Source organism: Leopardus geoffroyi, chromosome C3, assembly GCF_018350155.1.
Source record: "Leopardus geoffroyi isolate Oge1 chromosome C3, O.geoffroyi_Oge1_pat1.0, whole genome shotgun sequence".
Classification (NCBI taxonomy): Eukaryota; Metazoa; Chordata; class Mammalia; order Carnivora; family Felidae; genus Leopardus; species Leopardus geoffroyi.
In genome coordinates this window covers 145,742,874-145,762,516 of record NC_059338.1, presented here as the reverse complement: position 1 = coordinate 145,762,516, position 19,643 = coordinate 145,742,874, and the positions used below count along the sequence as shown (strand labels likewise).

General features: G+C 49.4%; 1 protein-coding gene across 2 annotated transcripts in view; it reads left to right on the top strand.

The window, feature by feature from the left end:
* Positions 1-17,845: 17,845 nt before the first annotated feature.
* Positions 17,846-19,643, top strand: part of LYN (LYN proto-oncogene, Src family tyrosine kinase) — a 126,142-nt gene continuing 124,344 nt past the window's right edge. The window contains exon 1 of one of the 2 annotated variants that reach the window (XM_045455209.1): positions 17,846-18,827. In XM_045455209.1, the coding sequence (XP_045311165.1) occupies positions 18,389-18,827 (439 nt within the window). In that variant the 5' untranslated portion in view covers positions 17,846-18,388. The remainder of the gene's footprint in view (positions 18,828-19,643) is intronic. The other variant, XM_045455210.1, reaches the window with a different exon arrangement.

Genomic DNA, 19,643 nt, shown 5'->3' with positions numbered 1-19,643 from the left:
AATGTGACAGGACATCCTGTAGGCACCATGCAGTTTTTCCAATGCTTCTAAGTTTTTCTCTTTTCTTTTACTTTTCTTTTCTCTTCTTTTCTTTTCTCTTCTCTTCTCTTCTTTTCTTTTCTTTTCTTTTCCTTTCCTTTCTTTTCTTTCCCCCTTCTCCTTCTCCTTCTCCTTCTATTTCTCCTCCTCCTCCTCCTCCTTCTGGCCCTGCATGAGACCCAAAGGCAATCACACTGTAACCAAATACTAAAACATGTTAGAAGTCTAGCTGCAGCTGTGTACAAAAAGAAAGAATTGTAAAGGAAAAATCAAAAAAGAAAGAAAGAATTGTGAAGGTACTCTTGAAGGCCGATCATGTTTGATAACATCTCCGCAAGACAGATTTTTCTTTTAGAGCACAAATCCCTTCTCTATTGATTTTTTACTCATTTGTACTTTTTGCACCCTCACTTCCACTCTTGCCATGTGCTATTGTTGTTTGTTTTTATTGGGAAATAAGGGACTTCTCTGAAAGGGAAAGGACACTTGATTTCGTTTCAGCAACATGCTACTTTATACAGAGTTCCCACATCGACTTTGGTTTTGACATAATCTTCCTGACGGAATGGTGACATGATCGTCAGATCCGGTAGACAACAGATGATGAGCCACCAATGAAAATAATCACCAGAATAGCACAGAAAGTCAGCTAATATGTATCAAAAGGATGAACAATTGAGAAGTTGATGAATCACTATTTAGGTTTTACTTACAGAACAAACTTTGTGGTTTCTTTAGCGAGAATAACACTTAATAAACATTAATTGATTGAGTCGTATTTGGTTTCCACAAACGTCCTCAAATACCTTAAGCATTGTATTTCACACCAAAAAGTTATAATCACCCGTCTAACCCCAAAGATGATCACGCAATGAGTTAAACTTAATCAAACATTTAACTGTAGATATTAACATACACGTACAAAAGTAATGCACGACTTTGATAATTATTCTTTCTGCCAGTTGCTGGCTGTGTGATACTGGGAAAGGGACCTAGCCTCTCTGAGCCTTACTTTCCTCATCTGCAACTTAGGGATTAACAACACCAACAGCACATCCTTGTTGTGAGAAGTAAATAAAGCAGCATCCAGCAAGTGTCCTGCTCAGCACACGATGACAACGAGATAATTATGGTAGGTCAAAAAGCCTGTGTTCCATCCTGGAACCATCAAGTTACTAGTTTGAGATCAGACAAGGTTTCTCTTTTCTGTCGCCCAACGTTCTTACCATGAGATGAAACAAAAATACGCATGTGGGGACACCCGGGGGACTCCGTCCGTGAAGCGTCCGACTCTTGATTTCAGCTCAGGTCATGATCTCGCCGTTCATGAGTTCGAACTTCACGTCGGGCTCTGCACTCACAGTGTGGAGCCTGCTTAGGATTCTCGTTCTCTCCCTCTCTCTCTCTCTCTCTGCTCCTCTACCCCTCCTGTTCTCTCGCGTTGTCAAAATAAATAAAGAAAAACTTTAAAAAAAAGCAGGAGGGAGAGGGGAACATGGGTGAGGGCACTTGCTGGGATGAGCACTGGGTGTTGTATGTAAGCGATGAATGACGGGAATCTACCCCCCAAAACCAAGAGCACGCTGTATATGCTGTAGGTTAGCCAATTTGACGATAAATTATATCAAAAACAAAAACAAAAGGACATGAAGCCTGCCGCGCACTCCTGGCCATTGGAAGGCAGCTACTGGGTTCCCTTTCCTGACCTTCCCTGGTGCTCTGACTCAATAACGGTTACAGCTCTCACATCCACTCCATCATTAATCCTACAGCTAGTTCATTTAACCGGTTCAGCGTCGTTCACGTTAGCGAGGCCCTTGTTCCCTGGTTAGTGCAATGCGAAGCCTGTGAGATATAGAAACTGATTGAGAAGCTGGAAACAGCATCCACTTTTCAGAAATCTCATCACATCTTTGAATGTCCCACTTCTTGACAGAGGAGTTCTGCCGACGAGCGTCTTGGACTTCAGGCCTGCTGAATCTTCCGGATGCTTCCATCGGAGCCTTCTCGGGGGGCAGGGGGGCCCCATTCTCATTCCCGTTTCCAGACTCATGCCGCACATATGTCCTGCACACACGTGTACACATGGATACAGTTATGGTCTCTTCAACCTCATTTAAGAAACTGTCCTAAATTTGAATTTTTCTCTCCATCTGTCTGTAGCCTAACGTGTTTGATCATTCTGGCCTGACTGGTCCGCAGTCATGTCCTGAGCCCATTTCTTTAGAACCCCCTTCTCTTAGGTCTGAAATCCAGCTACTGACAGAGATGAATAAGTACACATTAAAAATGATTTCTTACAGCCATCTGCGTTCTCTCGGGAATGCGCCCTAAACAGCCCTGGACTCGAGCAGTGTTCTAAACTTTCAAGTTCAGATCACAAAACACTCATGTAAAGGAACTTTAGAAGATTCGGCTTTAGTTTTCTGGTCACCGGAAGGATTTCTTTGATTCCATTTAACAGGAGCATCTAGTTGGACTGGTTTATAAGACTCCATAATAGTTGAAGGTTTAATCTCCTTAATACAAGCTACTCACCGCCTCTTTTGTATGCGGATCCCCCTCAAAGGATTTTCCTTCTTGAAATCAAAAGCTGCTTCCAATTGGTCTAAGCAAAAATATCGCTTTATACGGCTCACATAATTTCCCAGGTCACAGTGAATTATTTTCTCAGGTCAAACGCCCTGAACAGGCAATAAAAGTCCTCCTAGTATGTCTTACCATCAAAAGCAGAGACTCTGAAACCTGGAAGTTCCTACGGATGCCATGCGGACCAGCCTCTAAGCCCAAAAGTGAGGAAACCAAGGTTTCACAGCTAATAAATGGTGAAGCCAGAGCTGAAACAGAGCTCTCATAATTCCTATGCGATGTTCTTTCTATCAAAGAAAGGTTATTTTTATCACCAACTTGAATCCCAGAGAACTTAAGCTTTATGGATGCATAAAAGCATACGATTGTTTTTATACAATTGATTTTTAGTGCACTGGAGAACGCATTCATCTCGCAAATATTCATTGAGCTGTATGTGTCTGGCATTGTGCTGGGCACAGGGATAGAAAGGTGTGGAAGACCCCGTCCTCAACCTAAGGAAGCTCGGGGTCTTCCTGGATCAGCCTGTAGAACACAATGTTGTCAGCCCCGTCTGCATTCGAGGCAGGGAATGCACAGATGAGGTGGGTCATCACTGCAGACCGGTGGAGAGCATGGAGACAGTGGAATGCACCCTGGTTCTGGATCCAAAGACCTGAGTTGAGTCCCAGCCTCCCATTCGCTAGTTATGTGCCCTTGAGCAAGTCTTTTCATTTCTCTGTGTGACATAATACATGCAATGTACCTCGACCAATGCCTAGTACTCCATAATCGTTACTTACCTTCCCCCGTGTTGAAAAGCAGAGGTAGAAATCACGCCTACCCTCTTTACCTCAAAAGACTTCTTACAGAGGTTGAATGAACCAACGCCTTCTAAAACCACTTAGAAGTGGTTAATATGTAAATAATATGTACATATTATGTAAATAATATGTACATAATATGTAAATAATATGTAAAATATTATTATGTTTCTCTTACCACCCTATTATCCACCATATTATTGTGACTACTATCTTACTCTTTGTTTCTTTCCAGTTCAAGCATTCCAACCACTTAAACGAAACCCACCCGTGTGGTCCCAACCACCTTCCAAAACCCACAAAGACCAGAGTAAGGAGAAGAGAGTTTAAGGAAGAACTTGTGTTTCTGTGTGCCTGACCCCACTGGTTCCATTATTTTTGCATTCACCAAGCTCCCAGAGAAGTTAGGTAGTAATTCCAGTCTTTAATTGTATCAAGAGGTTGTTTTTGTGTGTTGTTTTATCTTCACGGAGTTTATCGAAAGACTCGTCCATGTTTGTGATAAAGATATTAAGGATGACTAAGGATATTAATACTTTTGTAACACGTTGAACCATGTAAAATTGCCAATAGTTAACCATTTTTGGGGCCTGTAAAAATGGCAGTTTCATAGGGTTCAACCTAGTATTTTATTCAAGAGCAGTGGTCATGGGAATGTTAGAAAGACTCACTCCCTCGATACACCTTTAGCTGCAAGATGGTTTCATAACATACACCTGAGGACAGCTTACAGCGATCTCTCAAGCAATGCATCTGGGATGAAACTAAGCCCGATGTCTAGAGTGCGATGCTAAGTGGAACAGTGGCCATGATACTGGCTGGGAGTTAGGATATGCAGCCAGTAGAACCTGCCATGTGTTAGATGAGTTGAGTCCCTGAGGCATCTCACAGAAGCTCTCTGAATCTCAGGTTCTCACACCGAGCCTAAGAAACTATACCCGTTCCTTGGATCCAGGCGAGAAGAGTCTGGTTTCGCTCCCCGTGAGGTGGAGACCCTGCCCCTGGCATGCCATGCCCTTCCAGAGAAGAGTCTGCGAGTTCCTGCCCTCCTGGAGCCTCCCTCCACCCATGTTCCTGGTACCACAGACCACAAAGTCCCTGCCTAGGTGTTTCCAGGCAGATCGGACGCTCAGGTCTCCTCCCCCAGGGAACACAGCATGGCAGCTCACGTCTCCCTAGGCCAAGAGGCAGCCGTCTGCAGAGCCGCAGATGGCATTTCGATGTGCGGGTTAGGAAGGCCGCACTCCTGCGTGCAAGGCTGCTCAGAGTGAGGGGCAGAGGTGAGAAGAGAAGGGGTGAGTGGCAGCACAAGGAAGGGCCTTCAGCCAGCCATCAGCGGTCCTGGTATCGCCTCGCTCCGATGCACACTTCCCCGGGGTCTGAGAATTCCACCTTCCCAAGTCCTTCCAAGACGGTGGTGGTTAGTTTTGTGCGCCAGCTCGGCTGGGCCAGGTACCCGGACGTCTGGTCAGACTTCACTGTGGAGTTTGCTGTGAAGGCATCTTTAAGACGAGACTAAAATCTAAATCGGAGGACTTTGAGTAAAGCAGATGATCAGGTGGATGGGCCTCGCTCAAGCACTTAAAGGCCTTCACAGCACAGACTGTGTCCCCCTGAGGGCACCTGGGCGGCTCAGTGGGTTAAGCAGCCGACTTCGGCTCCGGTCGTGTTCTCACGGTTTGTGAGTTCGAGCCCCGCACGCGGCTCCGTGCTGACACCTCGGAGCCCGGAGCCCGCTTCGGATTCTGTGTCTCCCTCTCTCTCTGCCTCTCTCCCGCTCACACTCTGTCTGTGTCTCTCTCTCACAAATAAATAAACATTAAAAAAAAAAATAATAAAGACTGTGGTCCCCTGAGAAAGGAGGAATTCTGCCCCCAGACTGCATTTGAACTTGAGCTGCAACGTCAACTCTACTCTTTCCTGGCGTCCAGTCTGCTGGCCAGCCCTGCAGATTTTGGACTTGCTGACCTCCATAATTACATGAGCCGATTTGCTAAAGTAAACCTCTCTCTCTCTCTCCCTCTCTTATATTGATTCTGTTTCTCTGAAGAATCGGAATTAATACAAAGGTTTATTTTACAAGGTAAGAGGCTAGATCATGTTTTATGTATCACTTGATGTATATAGACTAGATATATTAGACACATAGTATTTGGGCCGCTCAGGAGCGGTCCCACAGATATTAGGGCTGAGCCCGAATATGTCTGCAGTCCCACTTTGTGCAATACAAGAGGTCCGGAAGTGTGTGCTTTAGCCACGTGTAGCGAGCCCTACATAGATGCTCATTGCTATCAGAGGGTCAAATCTTGGCATTAAAGCTACCGAGGACTCTAGAAAGGGGGCGGGGGGGGGGGGGGAGGGATGGAAACAGGCAGTAGGGCGCAGTGGGAAGGCCATAGGCTTGGTCAGCTAAACCCAAAGTCAGATCTTACCTCCATGTTTCAGCAGGGGTGAGTGATCCGTGTGACCTTGGAAGACTGCTTTCACTGGCCTGTGACAGCGTTCCCATCAAACGTAAGCCGGAGGAAACAGCAGGGGTCTCAAACATTACTGAGAAAACTGTGTACATGATGTGTCTAAGGGACGTCCCCGCTCAAGAACCATCCACTACTTTGCGAGGGCTGTTGCCACAAAGGACCACGAATGGGTGGTTCGAACCACAGAAATCTGCCGTCTCGCAGTTCTGGAAGCCAGAAGTCCAAGATCAAGGTGTTGGCAGAGTTGATTCCTGCCGAGGCTCCGGGGAAGGGTCTGTGGTATGCCCCTCTCCTAACGTCTACGGGTTTCCTCGCGACATTTCTCATTCCTTGACTCGTCTTAGGCGGCATTCTCCTGGCGTGCCGGCATGGTCATCTGGGTTCACGTTCTCCTTTTCTTTATAGGGACAGAGTCCTATTGAATTGCGCCCCCCCCCCCCCCATGACCTCTCTTAACTTGGTTATCTGCAAAGATCCCATTTCCAAACACTGCCACACCCACGGGCACTGGAGATAAGGACTTCAGCGTCTTTTGGAAGACACAGTTCAACCCAGAACAGGACCCACTGGCTGGTTTTCCCCATGAACCCAGGCAAAATGCTGCCTCTCTGGGTTCCAGCAGAGTGGTGGGAGCCTCTCGTGCCATACTGACTCTTGAGCTGGCAGACTCACTCCCAGCCGCTGCTGCTGATACTCACCATGCTCAGGGCTAAGAGTAGCAACAAGCAAGTCAAAACAGAAGAAACAGATCTGGATCCTCATCAGGAGTTCACCTTCTGGTGTAGGAGCTCCATGTAGATAAATACCTATATTAGAAGTAAGGTACGGGGGGCCCTGGGTGGCTCAGTCAGTCGAGCATCCGACTTCGGCTCAGCTCGTGATCTCACGCTTCGTGAGTTCGAGCCCCGCGTCGGGCTCTGTGCTGACGGCTCGGAGCCTGGAGCCTGCTTTGGATTCTGGGTCTCTCTCTCTCTCTCTCTCTCTCTCTGCCCCTCCCCCAGATGTGCTCTGTCTCTCTCTCAAAAATAAAAATAAGTTTTTAAGAATTTAATAAATTCTTAAAAACAAAGAAAACAAAGAAAAAGAAGAAAAGTATAAAGCGACAAGTCAAGAAGAGCTAGAGGTGAAGTTTCATAGGATTTTTAAGGGCTGAACAGATGCAACAAATCTAAAGAAGTTTTCGCGACTCTTTGACGAGGTAGCATTTGAACTGGCCCTTGAAAGATGGGTAAAAATTGGCCAGGTGAGGATGGCCGGAAGGGGAATGTGTGAAAAACAAAAACAAAAACAACCCCAAAAAGATGTGAAGTTATATGGCAGCGTGAACTAAGCCGCATAAAAATATTCTCAACGTCTTGTGTCTTTAAAGTATGAGTTGGCCTTCTTGTCCTTCCTTCCACCTCTTCCCCCACCTCATCCCATCACCATAACCCTAGACGAGGAAAACTGAGTCACTTGACTGCCTTCACAGGACCTCGTATGAGCTAGATGTGACTCACTTTGTAGATAAGCAAACAGAATCACGTTAAGTATCGCGTACCCGATCATCACAAAGGACCTCTTCTGATACCCTGGGGTCACGTCAATGAGCAGTTCAAGTTCAACATCACAGCCTTGAACCAAAGCTCTCCCACTGGGTGGTAAGACAAATACATATACTCTAAAATTCCAACTTAATTCATGTGAATTTTTTCTCTTATAACTTTGAATCTGTTCTACAGTCAGATCTGAAGACTCCCTAAGAAAGAACTTCATAGGACAGTGTATTTTCAGGATAGTGGTATTCTCAGAGCTTAACAACAGCGAATCAAAATAAACAGGACTTTGGAGGAACACACACACGCACGCACACACAAACTATTCAGATCAACCAAAAGACATACCCAAAGTCAGAAGAAAAAAAAATATCATAAACCTACCCTGGAATGAACTCTACCTTTAAGAGGGCGGTTGAGATTTTACGGAGTGGCTGTAAGGAATATTCTGCATTTTCTGGACATTTCTGGAGGTGGGGGCGAGTGGTGGGAAATGACCACAACAAGTGGAGGTCCCCCCTAACACTTTAGCTGAGCACTAGAGAGACATCACTAGCCTGGAGACAAGTCAAGGAGTCGTACTAAAATACACCAACACCTCTTTGCACATCGTCAGAATCTGTAGCTCCCCGTGAAATACTTGGCCGAGCAGTGGTGGCCATTCGCGCCCAAGAAGTGGTAATAGCCAGACCAGGCTACCAGGCTGGCTCTACAGAGAACTGGGGGCGGGGGGGGGGAAGGGGGGGAAGGGTGGGGGTAGTTAGCTGATGCCCTCCACCAGGGTGAAAAGCAGAAGCAGCCTTTGAAGCTAAATTCATCCGCAGGCAGCATAGACCGAGGAACAATTTCCAAGATGGTCACCAAACTACATACATACATACTTACGTACATGAAAACGACACAACGTTGGTCAGTGCAGATAAAGGATGTAACCGGAACGTAAAATCGTTATCAGCGTTGCACGAACACCCTCCTCGGGCTAGGTCTCCGCACGACAGCTGGTTTTCTGGGGGAACCGTATCCAGCCTGCCATGCCGTCTTGCCGCTGGTCCATGAGAGGTGATGGCATTCACGAGACCCCAGAGGGCCAGTTCACCATGAAAGGCTCTGAGGGACAATTCTGTCAACACGGAGTGTCGCAGAGCTCTGAGAAGCAGTTCGGGTTTGTTTGCATGCTGGGAAAGGGGTGCAAACACCCATGGGCACCTCGTTCGTGCTCACGATTTAAACTATTTTGCTGTCACGTCTGTGACAGCAGACGAGATAGCGGCACGGTCCCAGGGGCCTCAGACACGACGCCCCGTTAGCACCAGGCGGCAGTGAGGGCTCCCCATGAACACGAGCAGCTGTGTTGTGACAGCTGGTCCCAAGTGCGTTTCTCAGCACGCGCGTCTCCTGGGCCCGTGAGTTGGGACACACACACACACACACACACACACACACACAGACACACACACACACACACACACACACGCACTCGGGCCCCTTCCTAAAAGACCCACAGCGACATCGCTGTGCTACCTGGAGCCTCTGGGACCAGGTTCATCTCAGGATCCCCGAAGCAATTTAACCATGAAAACTTTTTCCATGCGACACCAACTCATATTTAACAGTTTGAGAAATCCTGCTTTGCGGTAATTTATGCACAAATAACGTTTTATGGAAAATTTTTGTAGCCTGAAAGGGTTCATATGAGTTTTCGTTTTTCTTTATTAATTCCCTGGTGTCCATAAGCATTTGTGCTAAAGTCCACCCCTGCCCCCAATTTATGTGTGTGTGTGTGTGTTGATTTTTTTTTTTTTTGATGCTTACCGTTATACTCACACGCAGGTGTACAAGTGATTCTCTTCCAGATGGCAGTCCTGGGAGTGGGGGGAGAACCTGGGGGAGGTTGCGACTGTTAGGACAGCCGGTTTCCGGGGGGGGGTGGGGAGCCCTCTTCTGGACACACTCATCACGGCATGGTGGCACCAAACCCACGCAGGTGGCCTTTGCTTTCTGGGAGCAGAAAAGGAGGAGAGCTTAAAGGAAGCTAGAGGAAGCAGTGGGCGGCCCGATGCACGGCCACTGGGCATCGAGGGCACTCCGTATCCGTCCGCACCCTAACCCGCTTGAGCGGGGTGCTGCCCAGTTCTGGGAGTGAGGTCGCTGGCCTCGGCTCGCCCATTGAGACTGGCCCCCCTCCCCTGCCCGCTTTGTGAAATGGCTTCTTTCTTGCTGGGAACACTAAAGGTGACTAGTGGGGCTGCATCGCCCAGGGGCAATTACGTTACCCAATCAAGCTTTCGAGATCAGTATCTGTCCCAGGCACCCTGGACTTCCAGAGAAGCAAGCCAGGTTTGTCCCAGGTAAGGGGGGAGGGGGAGAGGGGCGAGGGCAGGGGGGGAGGGAGACTCTTTTTTGCAGCCCTTTCCTACCCAGCACCTCCCTCAGGTGCTGCTTCCAAACACTTCTTTCCTGCAAGATGTCCTGGGCACCAGGTGACCCCTGGCCATCATTCCCCACCGCCACCACCTTCATCCAAACCGCCAGCCTTAATGCCAATAACACCCCAGGCAAGCTCTCCGATTAAACTACATCATGGGGCGCCTGGCTGGCCCAGTCGGAAGAGCATGCGACTCTTGATCTCAGGGTTGTGAGTTCAAGCCCCACGTTGGGTGTAGAGATTATAAACAAACAAACTACATCATGAAGCTGCTCTGAAAATTAAGTGGTTTTATGCTTCTTTTTTTTTTTTTTTCTTTTTTTGATCCTTGCTACTTGTTTTTCCAAGGCTCTCTACTTCCTTCGACTGATGCAATCCAATTTCAGAAGGTTCTTTCTGTTCCAAAGTGATAGGATACCTCATTTCTGCAGACATTACAGAGATGACTGACTCAGGCAAGAATCATCAAGGGACGCTAAGCTAGTGGGTAAAAGTTTGATGAAGTATAGGAAACTTCCTTACATAGTTCGCAGGGAGCAAGCTATCTCCCTACAAGATATTGATTAATTATAAAAGGAAAAATCGTGACTCCGGAGTGGAAAAACTAGGCAGACACCCCCTTAACTAAGGAGATAATGGGCCTTCTGCCATCAATGATGCCTTCTGTCCGAAATGCACAGCCCGAATCTAATTATGAGGAAATATCACATAAACCCAACATGCAGCATGATCTGGAATTTTCTTTTGCTATAAAGTGTATTTGTGGGACAACTGTCAATATTTGAATGGTCTACAGATTTCTTCTTCTTCTTTTTTTTTAGGTTTATTTATTTTGATCGGGGGCAGAGGGAGGGGCAGAGACAGAGTGGGGGAGGGAGAGAATCCCAAGCAGGCTCTATGCAGGGCAGAGCCCGATGCAGGGCTCGAACTCATGAACCGTGAGATCACGACCTGAGCTGAAATCAAGTCAGATGCTTAACCGACTGAGCCACCCAGGAGCCCCGGAATGGTCTGCAGATTAACAGTGTATCAATGTTCGTTTCCTGATAAGAGAATGTTTTTAGGAAATACACACTGAGGAATTTAGGGGTAAAAGGGCATCGTGTCTGTAACTTACTCTGGAGCAACGGTTGAGAAAAATTTGCGGACTGATAGAGCACAAACATGGTTAAATGTTAATGGTTGGAGAATCTGGCTGAAGGATAGATAGCGATTCTTTGTGGCTATTTTTGGAACCTTTCTTCAAATCAGAAATTTTGAAAAACTAAGTACATGAGTTCGTAGATATTATAAAAACATCTAGAATTAGAACCGGGGGCAGGGCTGATACCAGAGTGAGGAGATCTGCTTGGTTTGAGGGCCTAGATACCCTTGCTAAAGATCAGAAGCTATGGAAGGAGGGAATATGGCACTGACCGGGGGCCTCATCCTTCTGAGAGAAAACAAAAATGAAGTCATAACCAATTCTCCCTCTTGCCTCGGGACATTCCCCTGTAGACCACCCCCCCCTCCCAAGCCCTCCATATGACTATATGAGACTTTTATTTTTTACACACAGTCTATATTTTGGTCTAATTCCCATGTAGCCCCGTCTTGTGCATCATCGTGTATTTTGTTATAAATTTGATAGGATTCCAATCTCGACGATGTTATTGGTATTATTACCCTTATTCGCTAGCTCGGTTTTTAGATAACTTCTCATTCAGGTAGTTTGGTTATCCCTTTGTAATGCAGAAGAATTGAGAAGGACTCGGCCCAGATTCAGCCACGTGTGCTTTCGGGCACACCGGCGGGGTTTCTGCGCTTTGCCGACTGAGAAGCCCAGACTTTACAGAGGGCATTGGAATCCAAGGGTACAAACTTGGGCTGCGAGGTCAGACGGACAGAAGGGGTTTGAACCCAGCGCGTGCCATCTCAAGGTGAATTAGGGTGAGTCACCTTCCTCCTTTGAGGCTATTTTCCTACCTATCAAACATAGAAAATAAAGCCGGCTTGTTGTGAGGACCGATAGGAGGCTTTAATATAAAACAACCTGCCCAGTTCCTCCCTGGTAGTTGTGACAAAAACCCTTTGTAAAAAGCAAAGGGAATCCTCCCTCCAGCAAAGGGAGTCCTCTCCTTGCTGCAACTTTTCCAGGGTTTGTTTTTTTTTTTTAAGTTTTTTTATCTTGAGAGAGAGAGACAGAGACAGAGACAGAGAGAGCCAGCGGGGGAGGGGCGGGGAAAGAGGGAGAGAGAGAATCCCAAGCAGGCTCCACACTGTCAGCGCAGAGCCAGATGTGGGGCTCGAACTCACGAACCGTGAGATCATGACCTGGGCTGAAACCAAGAGTCGGATGCTTAACCGACTGAGACACCCAGGCGCCCCTCCCGTTGTTTTTATGTCAATGTGTGCCTGACGTTATAAATAAGCAATTTAATTAAGTAGCAACTTAGAAAAAAATGAGTAGAAAAGTTGTTTCTATGTAAACTAAGCTGAATATTTGGAAACGGTCACAGGTAAAATGGTAAAAGCAGGGGCACCTGGGTGGCTCAGTCAGTTAGGCGTCCCGACTTTGGCTCAGGTCATGATCTCGTGGTTCGTGGGTTCAAGCCCCGCGTCAGGGCTCTGTGCTGACAGCTGGGAGCCTGGAGCCCGCTTCGGTTCTGTGTCTCCCTCTCTCTCTCCCCCTCCCCCACTGATGCTCTCTTTCTCAAAAATGAATAAACATTAAAAAAAATTTTTTTAATGGTAAAAGCAAATAATTCTGCTGATTTAGGAATGATTTAGGTGTGAGGGAAGCAGCTGTAGAAGGCAAGAGACTGGGGGGAGAGATGGCTTCGGGAGTCTTTCCTCTGCTTCCACAAAGCTGTAACCGGAAACCAGAGATGAGGGCCCACGGGTGTGGGTTAGGGAAGAAAGAGGATACAGAATGCCCAGCCGGGGATTCACAGAGGAAGTGCCGTAGCATCACATGAGAGATTGGCGGGGAACGAACGTGAATTCAACCTTAAGTTCAAGTGAAATATTTAAAAAAAAAAAATTTTTTTTAACGTTCATTTATTTTTGAGACAGAGAGAGACAGAGCATGAACAGGGGAGGGTCAGAGAGAGAGAGGGAGACACAGAATCCGAAACAGGCCCCAGGCTCTGAGCCGTCAGCACAGAGCCCGACGCAGGGCCCGAACTCACGGACCGCGAGATCGTGACCTGAGCTGAAGTCGGCCGCTTAACCGACTGAGCCACCCAGGCGCCCCTCAAGTGAAATATTTAAGGCACACGTACATCACTTTTATTATTTCCCCACTTTAAACAGCTTTTTTGATTCATCAGTCCCTAGTGCATCAAGGGAGAGGCCTTCTAGTGCATTTGATCCGGAACGCTGGCGGTAAGTAGATACCCGTTTGTCTGGCAGCTACGTCCCGTGTCCTCCCAGGGTCTTGGTTGGAGCTTTTTCCCAGTGGTTCCCACCCATCTTGGTCTCTCCTCGGCCCCACCTGGGGAGCTTCAAAGTCTCTCTCACTCCACCCCTTTGATGTAATGACCGGGGTCGGGCCTGGGTAAGGCGATTCCCACGTGCTGCCAGGGCTGGGCACCGCTGTGCTGTTTGCTACACGGGCCTCGGTCTGCGGCCGTGTCTGCAAGGGTCAGACGGACCATCTCAGCCTCCACTCTGCCCCTCCCCACAAAGCCAAGCAGGGAGCTGGTGCAGGGAGTCTGTAGGAGTCCCTGCATTGTCTGCAACAGTCTGAGCCTCTGGAGGGCAGCTCCCGGCAGAGTGAAAGGGACCCTGGGACAGTCCACACGGTGACGGCGGGGTGAGCTGGGGGTCAGATGGCAGGTGAGCTGACACGGAAGCCTGTGCCGAGGATGCCCGATCCCCGCTCCAAGTGCCACGATCGGGCGCATGATGTAGATGGTGTTGAGGGAAAATTTCCTTGAAGTCAGGCATTTCATTTTCCGACCAGCGGATAACAGGATGTTCTTCCGCACCATCGATTCTCATTATTCCTAGCAGTTACGGTCTATAAAGATGAATGAATCAGCTAATACCCAACCACTGCTCCTGACGGGAAGGCAGGCTTCAGCAGCCGAGAGTCTCTGGCCACTGCACGTTCGTCGACGGACCGATAAGTGACCTCGTTTTATGTGTTTCTGTTTAAAGACACCTTCTTTAATGTAATCTGTTGACTCACCAACATCGAACTCATAGCCAACCGTACCATACGTAACTCATGCCCGAATAAAGCCTACCTAACACATATATCTCTTCCATAAGGCACATCACAGCCTTCTCGTGCTCGGAACACTAGACCGCACTTCAGCATTACCCTTTGCCATTTTAAACAATGAAATTACCAGCAAAAAGCACAGAAATGCAAAAAAACATGGCGCCAAACGAAGCCCCAAAGAACGCCCGGTTTATAGTAACAAGAGCTGCAACGGGAAGGCGGGGCGTGACCTTGTCTGACCTCTGCTGGGAATGGGTGCCTGGGGAGACGCAGACTTTTCACTGCTACGCTCATGTCCCTGCGTGGCTGTGAAAGCATTGGGTGCAGGGATGTGGGGGTTTCAAATAAGTTTTAGCGAGGGGGTGAATTTGCAGGTGCAGAATTGGAAAGACTGAGGATGTGCCATTTCCACTATTCCTCCTCTTGTCCTGCCCAGGCATGTCCCCCGCCTTCTTCAAAAGCCTGCTTCCCTTGCCAAGAGGGATCTTTGTTGATTTTCTTTTTTCTTTCTTTTTTTTTTTTTTTGTTGTTGATTTTCAGCCTGCCTCCGATCGTTGCCGTGTGTGCTCAGTTCCCTGTTGAGACTGCCCTTGAGAGAACTCAGTCCGTCAATTATGAACCAACCAATACTAATGAAGTATTTTAAAGCACCTAATAGACTTTTTAAAAAAAGATTTTATTTTTAAGTAAGCTCTACCCCCCACACGGGGCTCGAACTCACAACCCTGATATCAGGTGTCACATGTGTTACCGACAGAGCCAGCCAGGTGAGCCCTCAAGCACCTAACAGAACTTTTGAGAAGTGCGGTGGGAAAGAGATAAATACAAGAAGCCGTGCCTTCCAAAGAGGGGTTCGCTATCTCCCAGCAGTGGAGGAGAGAAAGTTACCATGTGAAACAAAGGCAAACAATGTTAAAAAGGACCTAAGTCTATTTTAAAATGAATGTTGCACACCGAGTGCTCCGGAAGTCTGGAAGAGAAAGATACCAATGAGGGCTTAAGTCAAATTTTTCCAAAGACATGAAACTTGCATGGGGCTTTGAGGAAAAAAAAGTGTCGAGAGTGGGTGGGGAAGTATTCAGGATATGTGAATGCAACCTGAGAAATGGAAAGGAACATAGATTGGCATCCAGCGCTCACCCCCCCACCCCAAATAAGAACAAAGAGACAACCTTAAGCAGGGTGCTTGTATGTAAGGTGTTTGTATGTAAGGACCTAAGTGCAAGCCCAGCCCTGCCTGGTGATCCTTTGTTCCTTATTCCACAAGACACTTTACCGAAAAACACTGACGGGACATTCCAGATGGATTAATCAACACCAAACATTTTGTGTCCCAGTCACGTGCCTTTTGCCAGGATCTCAAGGATGCATGGGTAATAGTAGTAATAGTATTAAAATACGAATCAAACAGTAATTTTCATTTAGGGCCAGTGTACTTGACAGGTCGTCCTGAAGAAAGGTGTAGGCAGTGGGGTCTCAGGTAATCAATTACTCCATAGGATCCGTGACCGATTTCACGCACACATTCAATACCTTCCAACAGGGGCCCTACCCTCTCCTCTTCGGCAGGAAAATGAACCGATTACACGCTATTGAACATCACAGGTATAGGCCATCCTACCTTTTTTTGTTGTGTAAGGCAGTAGATTGCAAACGTCTATAGTCTGTTGTCAGTAATAGATGGCTGCTGTATAGGATTATGTTAAGGTGGCTACTTGATGGCTGGACAATGGCTGTCGCCTCAGGTGGGGCCAGCCTCTTAAGAATCTTAATAACCCACACTTAGGGGCGCCTGGGTGGCGCAGTCGGTTAAGCGTCTGACTTCAGTCAGGTCGCGATCTCGCGGTCCGTGAGTTCGAGCCCCGCGTCAGGCTCTGGGCTGATGGCTCAGAGCCTGGAGCCTGTTTCCGATTCTGTGTTTCCCTCTCTCTCTGCCCCTCCCCCGTTCATGCTCTGTCTCTCTCTGTCCCGAAAATAAATAAACGTTGAAAAAAAAAAATTAAAAAAAAAAAGAATCTTAATAACCCACACTTAATTAATCCGCAATAAAGAAGGTAAGACCATACAGTGGGGAAAAGACAGTTTCTTCAGTAAATTGTGCTGGGGAAAATGAGCAGCTATACGCAAAAGAATGAAACGGTCCACTTTCCTTACACCATACACAAAAATAAACTCAAAACGCATTAGAGACCCACGTGTAAGACCTGAAACCATAAAACTCTTAGTAGAAAACACAGGCAGTAAACTCTTGGACATCAACCAAGGCCATTTTTCTAGATATGTCTCCTGAGGCAAGGGAAATAAAACCAAAATAAACTCTTGGGACTACACCAAAGGAAAAAGCTTTTGCACAGCAAAGGAAACCATCATCAAAATGAAAAGGCAACCTACTGAATGGGAGAAGATATTTGCAAATGGTATATCTGATAAGGGATTAACATTCAAAAATATATAAAGAGCTTATACAACTCAATACCAAAAAACCAAAAATGGTCTGATTTAAAAAATGGGCAGGGGACCTGAACAGATAGTTCTCCAAAGACGACATCCAGATGGCCAACAGATACATGAAAAGGTACTCCACATCAGTAATCTTCAGGGAAATACAAATTAAAACCCCAATGAGACATCACCTCACATCTGTCAGAATGGTTAAAATAAAAAAGACAAGAGATAACAAATGTTGGCAAGGATGTGGAGAAAAAGGAACCCCCATGCACTGTTGGTGGGAATGCAAACTGGTGTAGCTGCTGTGGAAAACAGAATGGAGGTTCCTCAAAAAAGTACAAATAGAGGGGCGCCTGGGTGGCGCAGTCGGTTAAGCGTCCGACTTCAGCCAGGTCACAATCTCGCGGTCCGTGAGTTCGAGCCCCGCGTCAGGCTCTGGGCTGATGGCTCAGAGCCTGGAGCCTGTTTCCGATTCTGTGTCTCCCTCTCTCTCTGCCCCTCCCCCGTTCATGCTCTGTCTCTCTCTGTCCCAAAAATAAAAAAGTACAAATAGAAACACACACACACACACACACACAGTGGAATGTTATTCGGCCATAAAATAAGATGAGATCTTGTCTTTGTGACCACACGGATGGATCTAGAGGGCATCATGCTAACTGAAAGAAGTCAGACAGAGAAAGACAAACACCATATGATTTCACTTATATGTGGAATCTAAACAACAAAGCAAAAGAACCAACAAAGCAGGAACAGACCCATAAATAAAGAGGACAAACTGATGGTGGCCAGAGGACACGGGGGTAGGGAGATGAGCAAAAGAGGTGATGTGAGTGGGAGCTCACAGACTTCCAGTGAGAGAATAAGTAAGTCCTGGGGGCGAAAGGCACAGCGTAGGCAATGGGGTCAAGGGTACTGTAACAGCCTTGAATGGTGCCAATCAATGGTAGCTCCACCTGCGGCGGGCACAGCATCGCCATATAGACTTGTTGAATCAGTATGTTGTGCACCTGAAACTAATGTAACATTGTGGGTCAACTGTACTTTGATTAAAAAAAAAAAAAAGATTAAAAGAAGAATTACAGGGGGAAAAGAGAAAGGTAATGGGTCAGAAGGGCTTAGCCCAATGCCTGGCACCTGGGAGGCCCCACTTGTTCGCTGTTATAAATACCAAGAGTAAATCTCCTACAGGCCGCTATTTATTTCCTTGTAAATTCCACAGCGTGGCGTCATGCTGGGATCTCGGGGAATCTCGCTTCGACCTGGGCCTCCGCCACGGCCGGGACGAGTATCTCGGACTTGCGTATGGCATTTACTGAGTTGGGACATGGGCTTGAAGGCGGGCTCATTCTTTCAACAAACCACGATTATGCCCTTGCTGTGTGCCGAGCACCGTGCCGCATGCGGGGAGGCGGAGAGAGCCGGAATGAGAGAATAGCAGCGACCATCACGGCGCGCTAGGGCACAGTAGGAGCCCTTTGCAGGAGCATTTCATCCTCCCAGGCACCTTTATCTCCGTTTTCCGGGAAGGAAGTCCAAGTTTTGAGGAACCGGGTAATTCGCCAGGCCACTCCACCCTCCGCCCCCGCTCAGCCCCCTGAACATCCCCGTGGGCACCCTTCAGGGGCTTACTCTGTTGGGAACATTAAGAACTCCGTGAGACTCTGCACGTCAACTCGGCACGTCTCAGCCTCTCTCTGGAGAACTCCAGATGCTGGGGCTCAGGGCGCGCCCCCTCTGCGGCCAGGGGCACCCCACCTCCTGACACCTTCGGGAGTGGCTTGGAAGAGAAGCCGAGGAGGCCGACCGAGGCTCCGTGGCCGGGCTCCCTGGAAGAGCCTTCTGTCCGCGTCGACAGGAGCATGTGGGGCCCCAGCGGCTCCACTCCCCCGAGCGGCACGCTGCGACTCCAAGTTTCTCTGCCTTCAAAGCTCGCGCGACGGCCACGCCGAAGACCCAAGCCTTGGGCAGAGGCCAAACGGTCACTTCCCCGCCCTCCCGGCGCAGTATGCAAATCCGAGCACCAGGAAGTAGCTGGGACCTCTCGGCCGAGCCCAGCGACAGCCAGTTCCTCTCCCGCCGCTCCGGGCCGCCGGCCGCTCGCTCCCCTGCCGTGGCGCCTCCGGGCCCGACGCGCTGCAGCCTCCAGCCCGCGGCAGGCGGGGCGGCCGCGCCACCCCGGGCCCCGAGCCCGCAGCCCGCCCTGCGCCGGCCCCGCGGGGCCGCCCCGTCGCGCCCCCCGCTCTGAACTCGAGTCACCGTGGAGCGCCGCCGCCGCCCAGCAACTTTCACCCGGAGCTGGTGAGTCCCCGGAGCTAGCCGGGGGGTGGGCGCGGGGTGGGGGTGGGGAGGGGGCCGCGGCTGTGTCCCCGGCCGGAGTCCCGGGCGCCGGGCGGGCCGGGGGCCGGGGGCTGGGGGGAACGGCGCGGGCCGCGGCGTCCGGGGGCGCGCGCCGCCTCCTGGCAGCACTGATGCCTCCAGCCTGTGGGTGGCCGGGCCTGGGGGAGCGCAGACGCGGGGGCGGGCGGCTCCGCAGGTGTCCTCTCGGCTGCGGCGCGCAGGGGCGCGGTGGGAGGTGCGGGTGCGAGGGCAGGCGCGCGGCGAGTCCCTCCGGTGCCGACCCGAGCGCTGGCTGCCGTCCCCGCCCGGGCCACTCTCGGTGCGCCTCGGGGAAGCCCCTCGCCGCGCAGAGCCGGCGCGCGGCGGGGATCCCGGCGGGGACTCCTCGGGTTGCAAAATCCGGCCGCCCCGGGGCCCCCCGAGGTGAGGGATGGGGCTCGGCCCGGCCCCTCTGCCAGGCTCCTCGCGAGCGTGACGTCGGGGTGGGGTGGGGGGGGGGGCTGCGGCAGAATCGGTAGGCACCCTCCCGCCGAGCCCGGCGCCTCCCCGCCTGCCGAGGAGCAGTCCCGTGCCTCCGCCGGCGGAGAGGAAGCGAGAGTTATTTTAAGAATTCAGGGGTTGCCTTTCCTTCGCCGTGGGGGGAAGGGTGTAAGCGTCAGTTCCCGCTTTCCTGCGTTATCTTGGCCGACCGTGGCATCTTCTCCAAGCTGTGCGTTTGCGATGTTCCTTTCTAATAGCTGACGTGGTCGTGCGGTTGTGTCTCCATTCGTGTGTGTG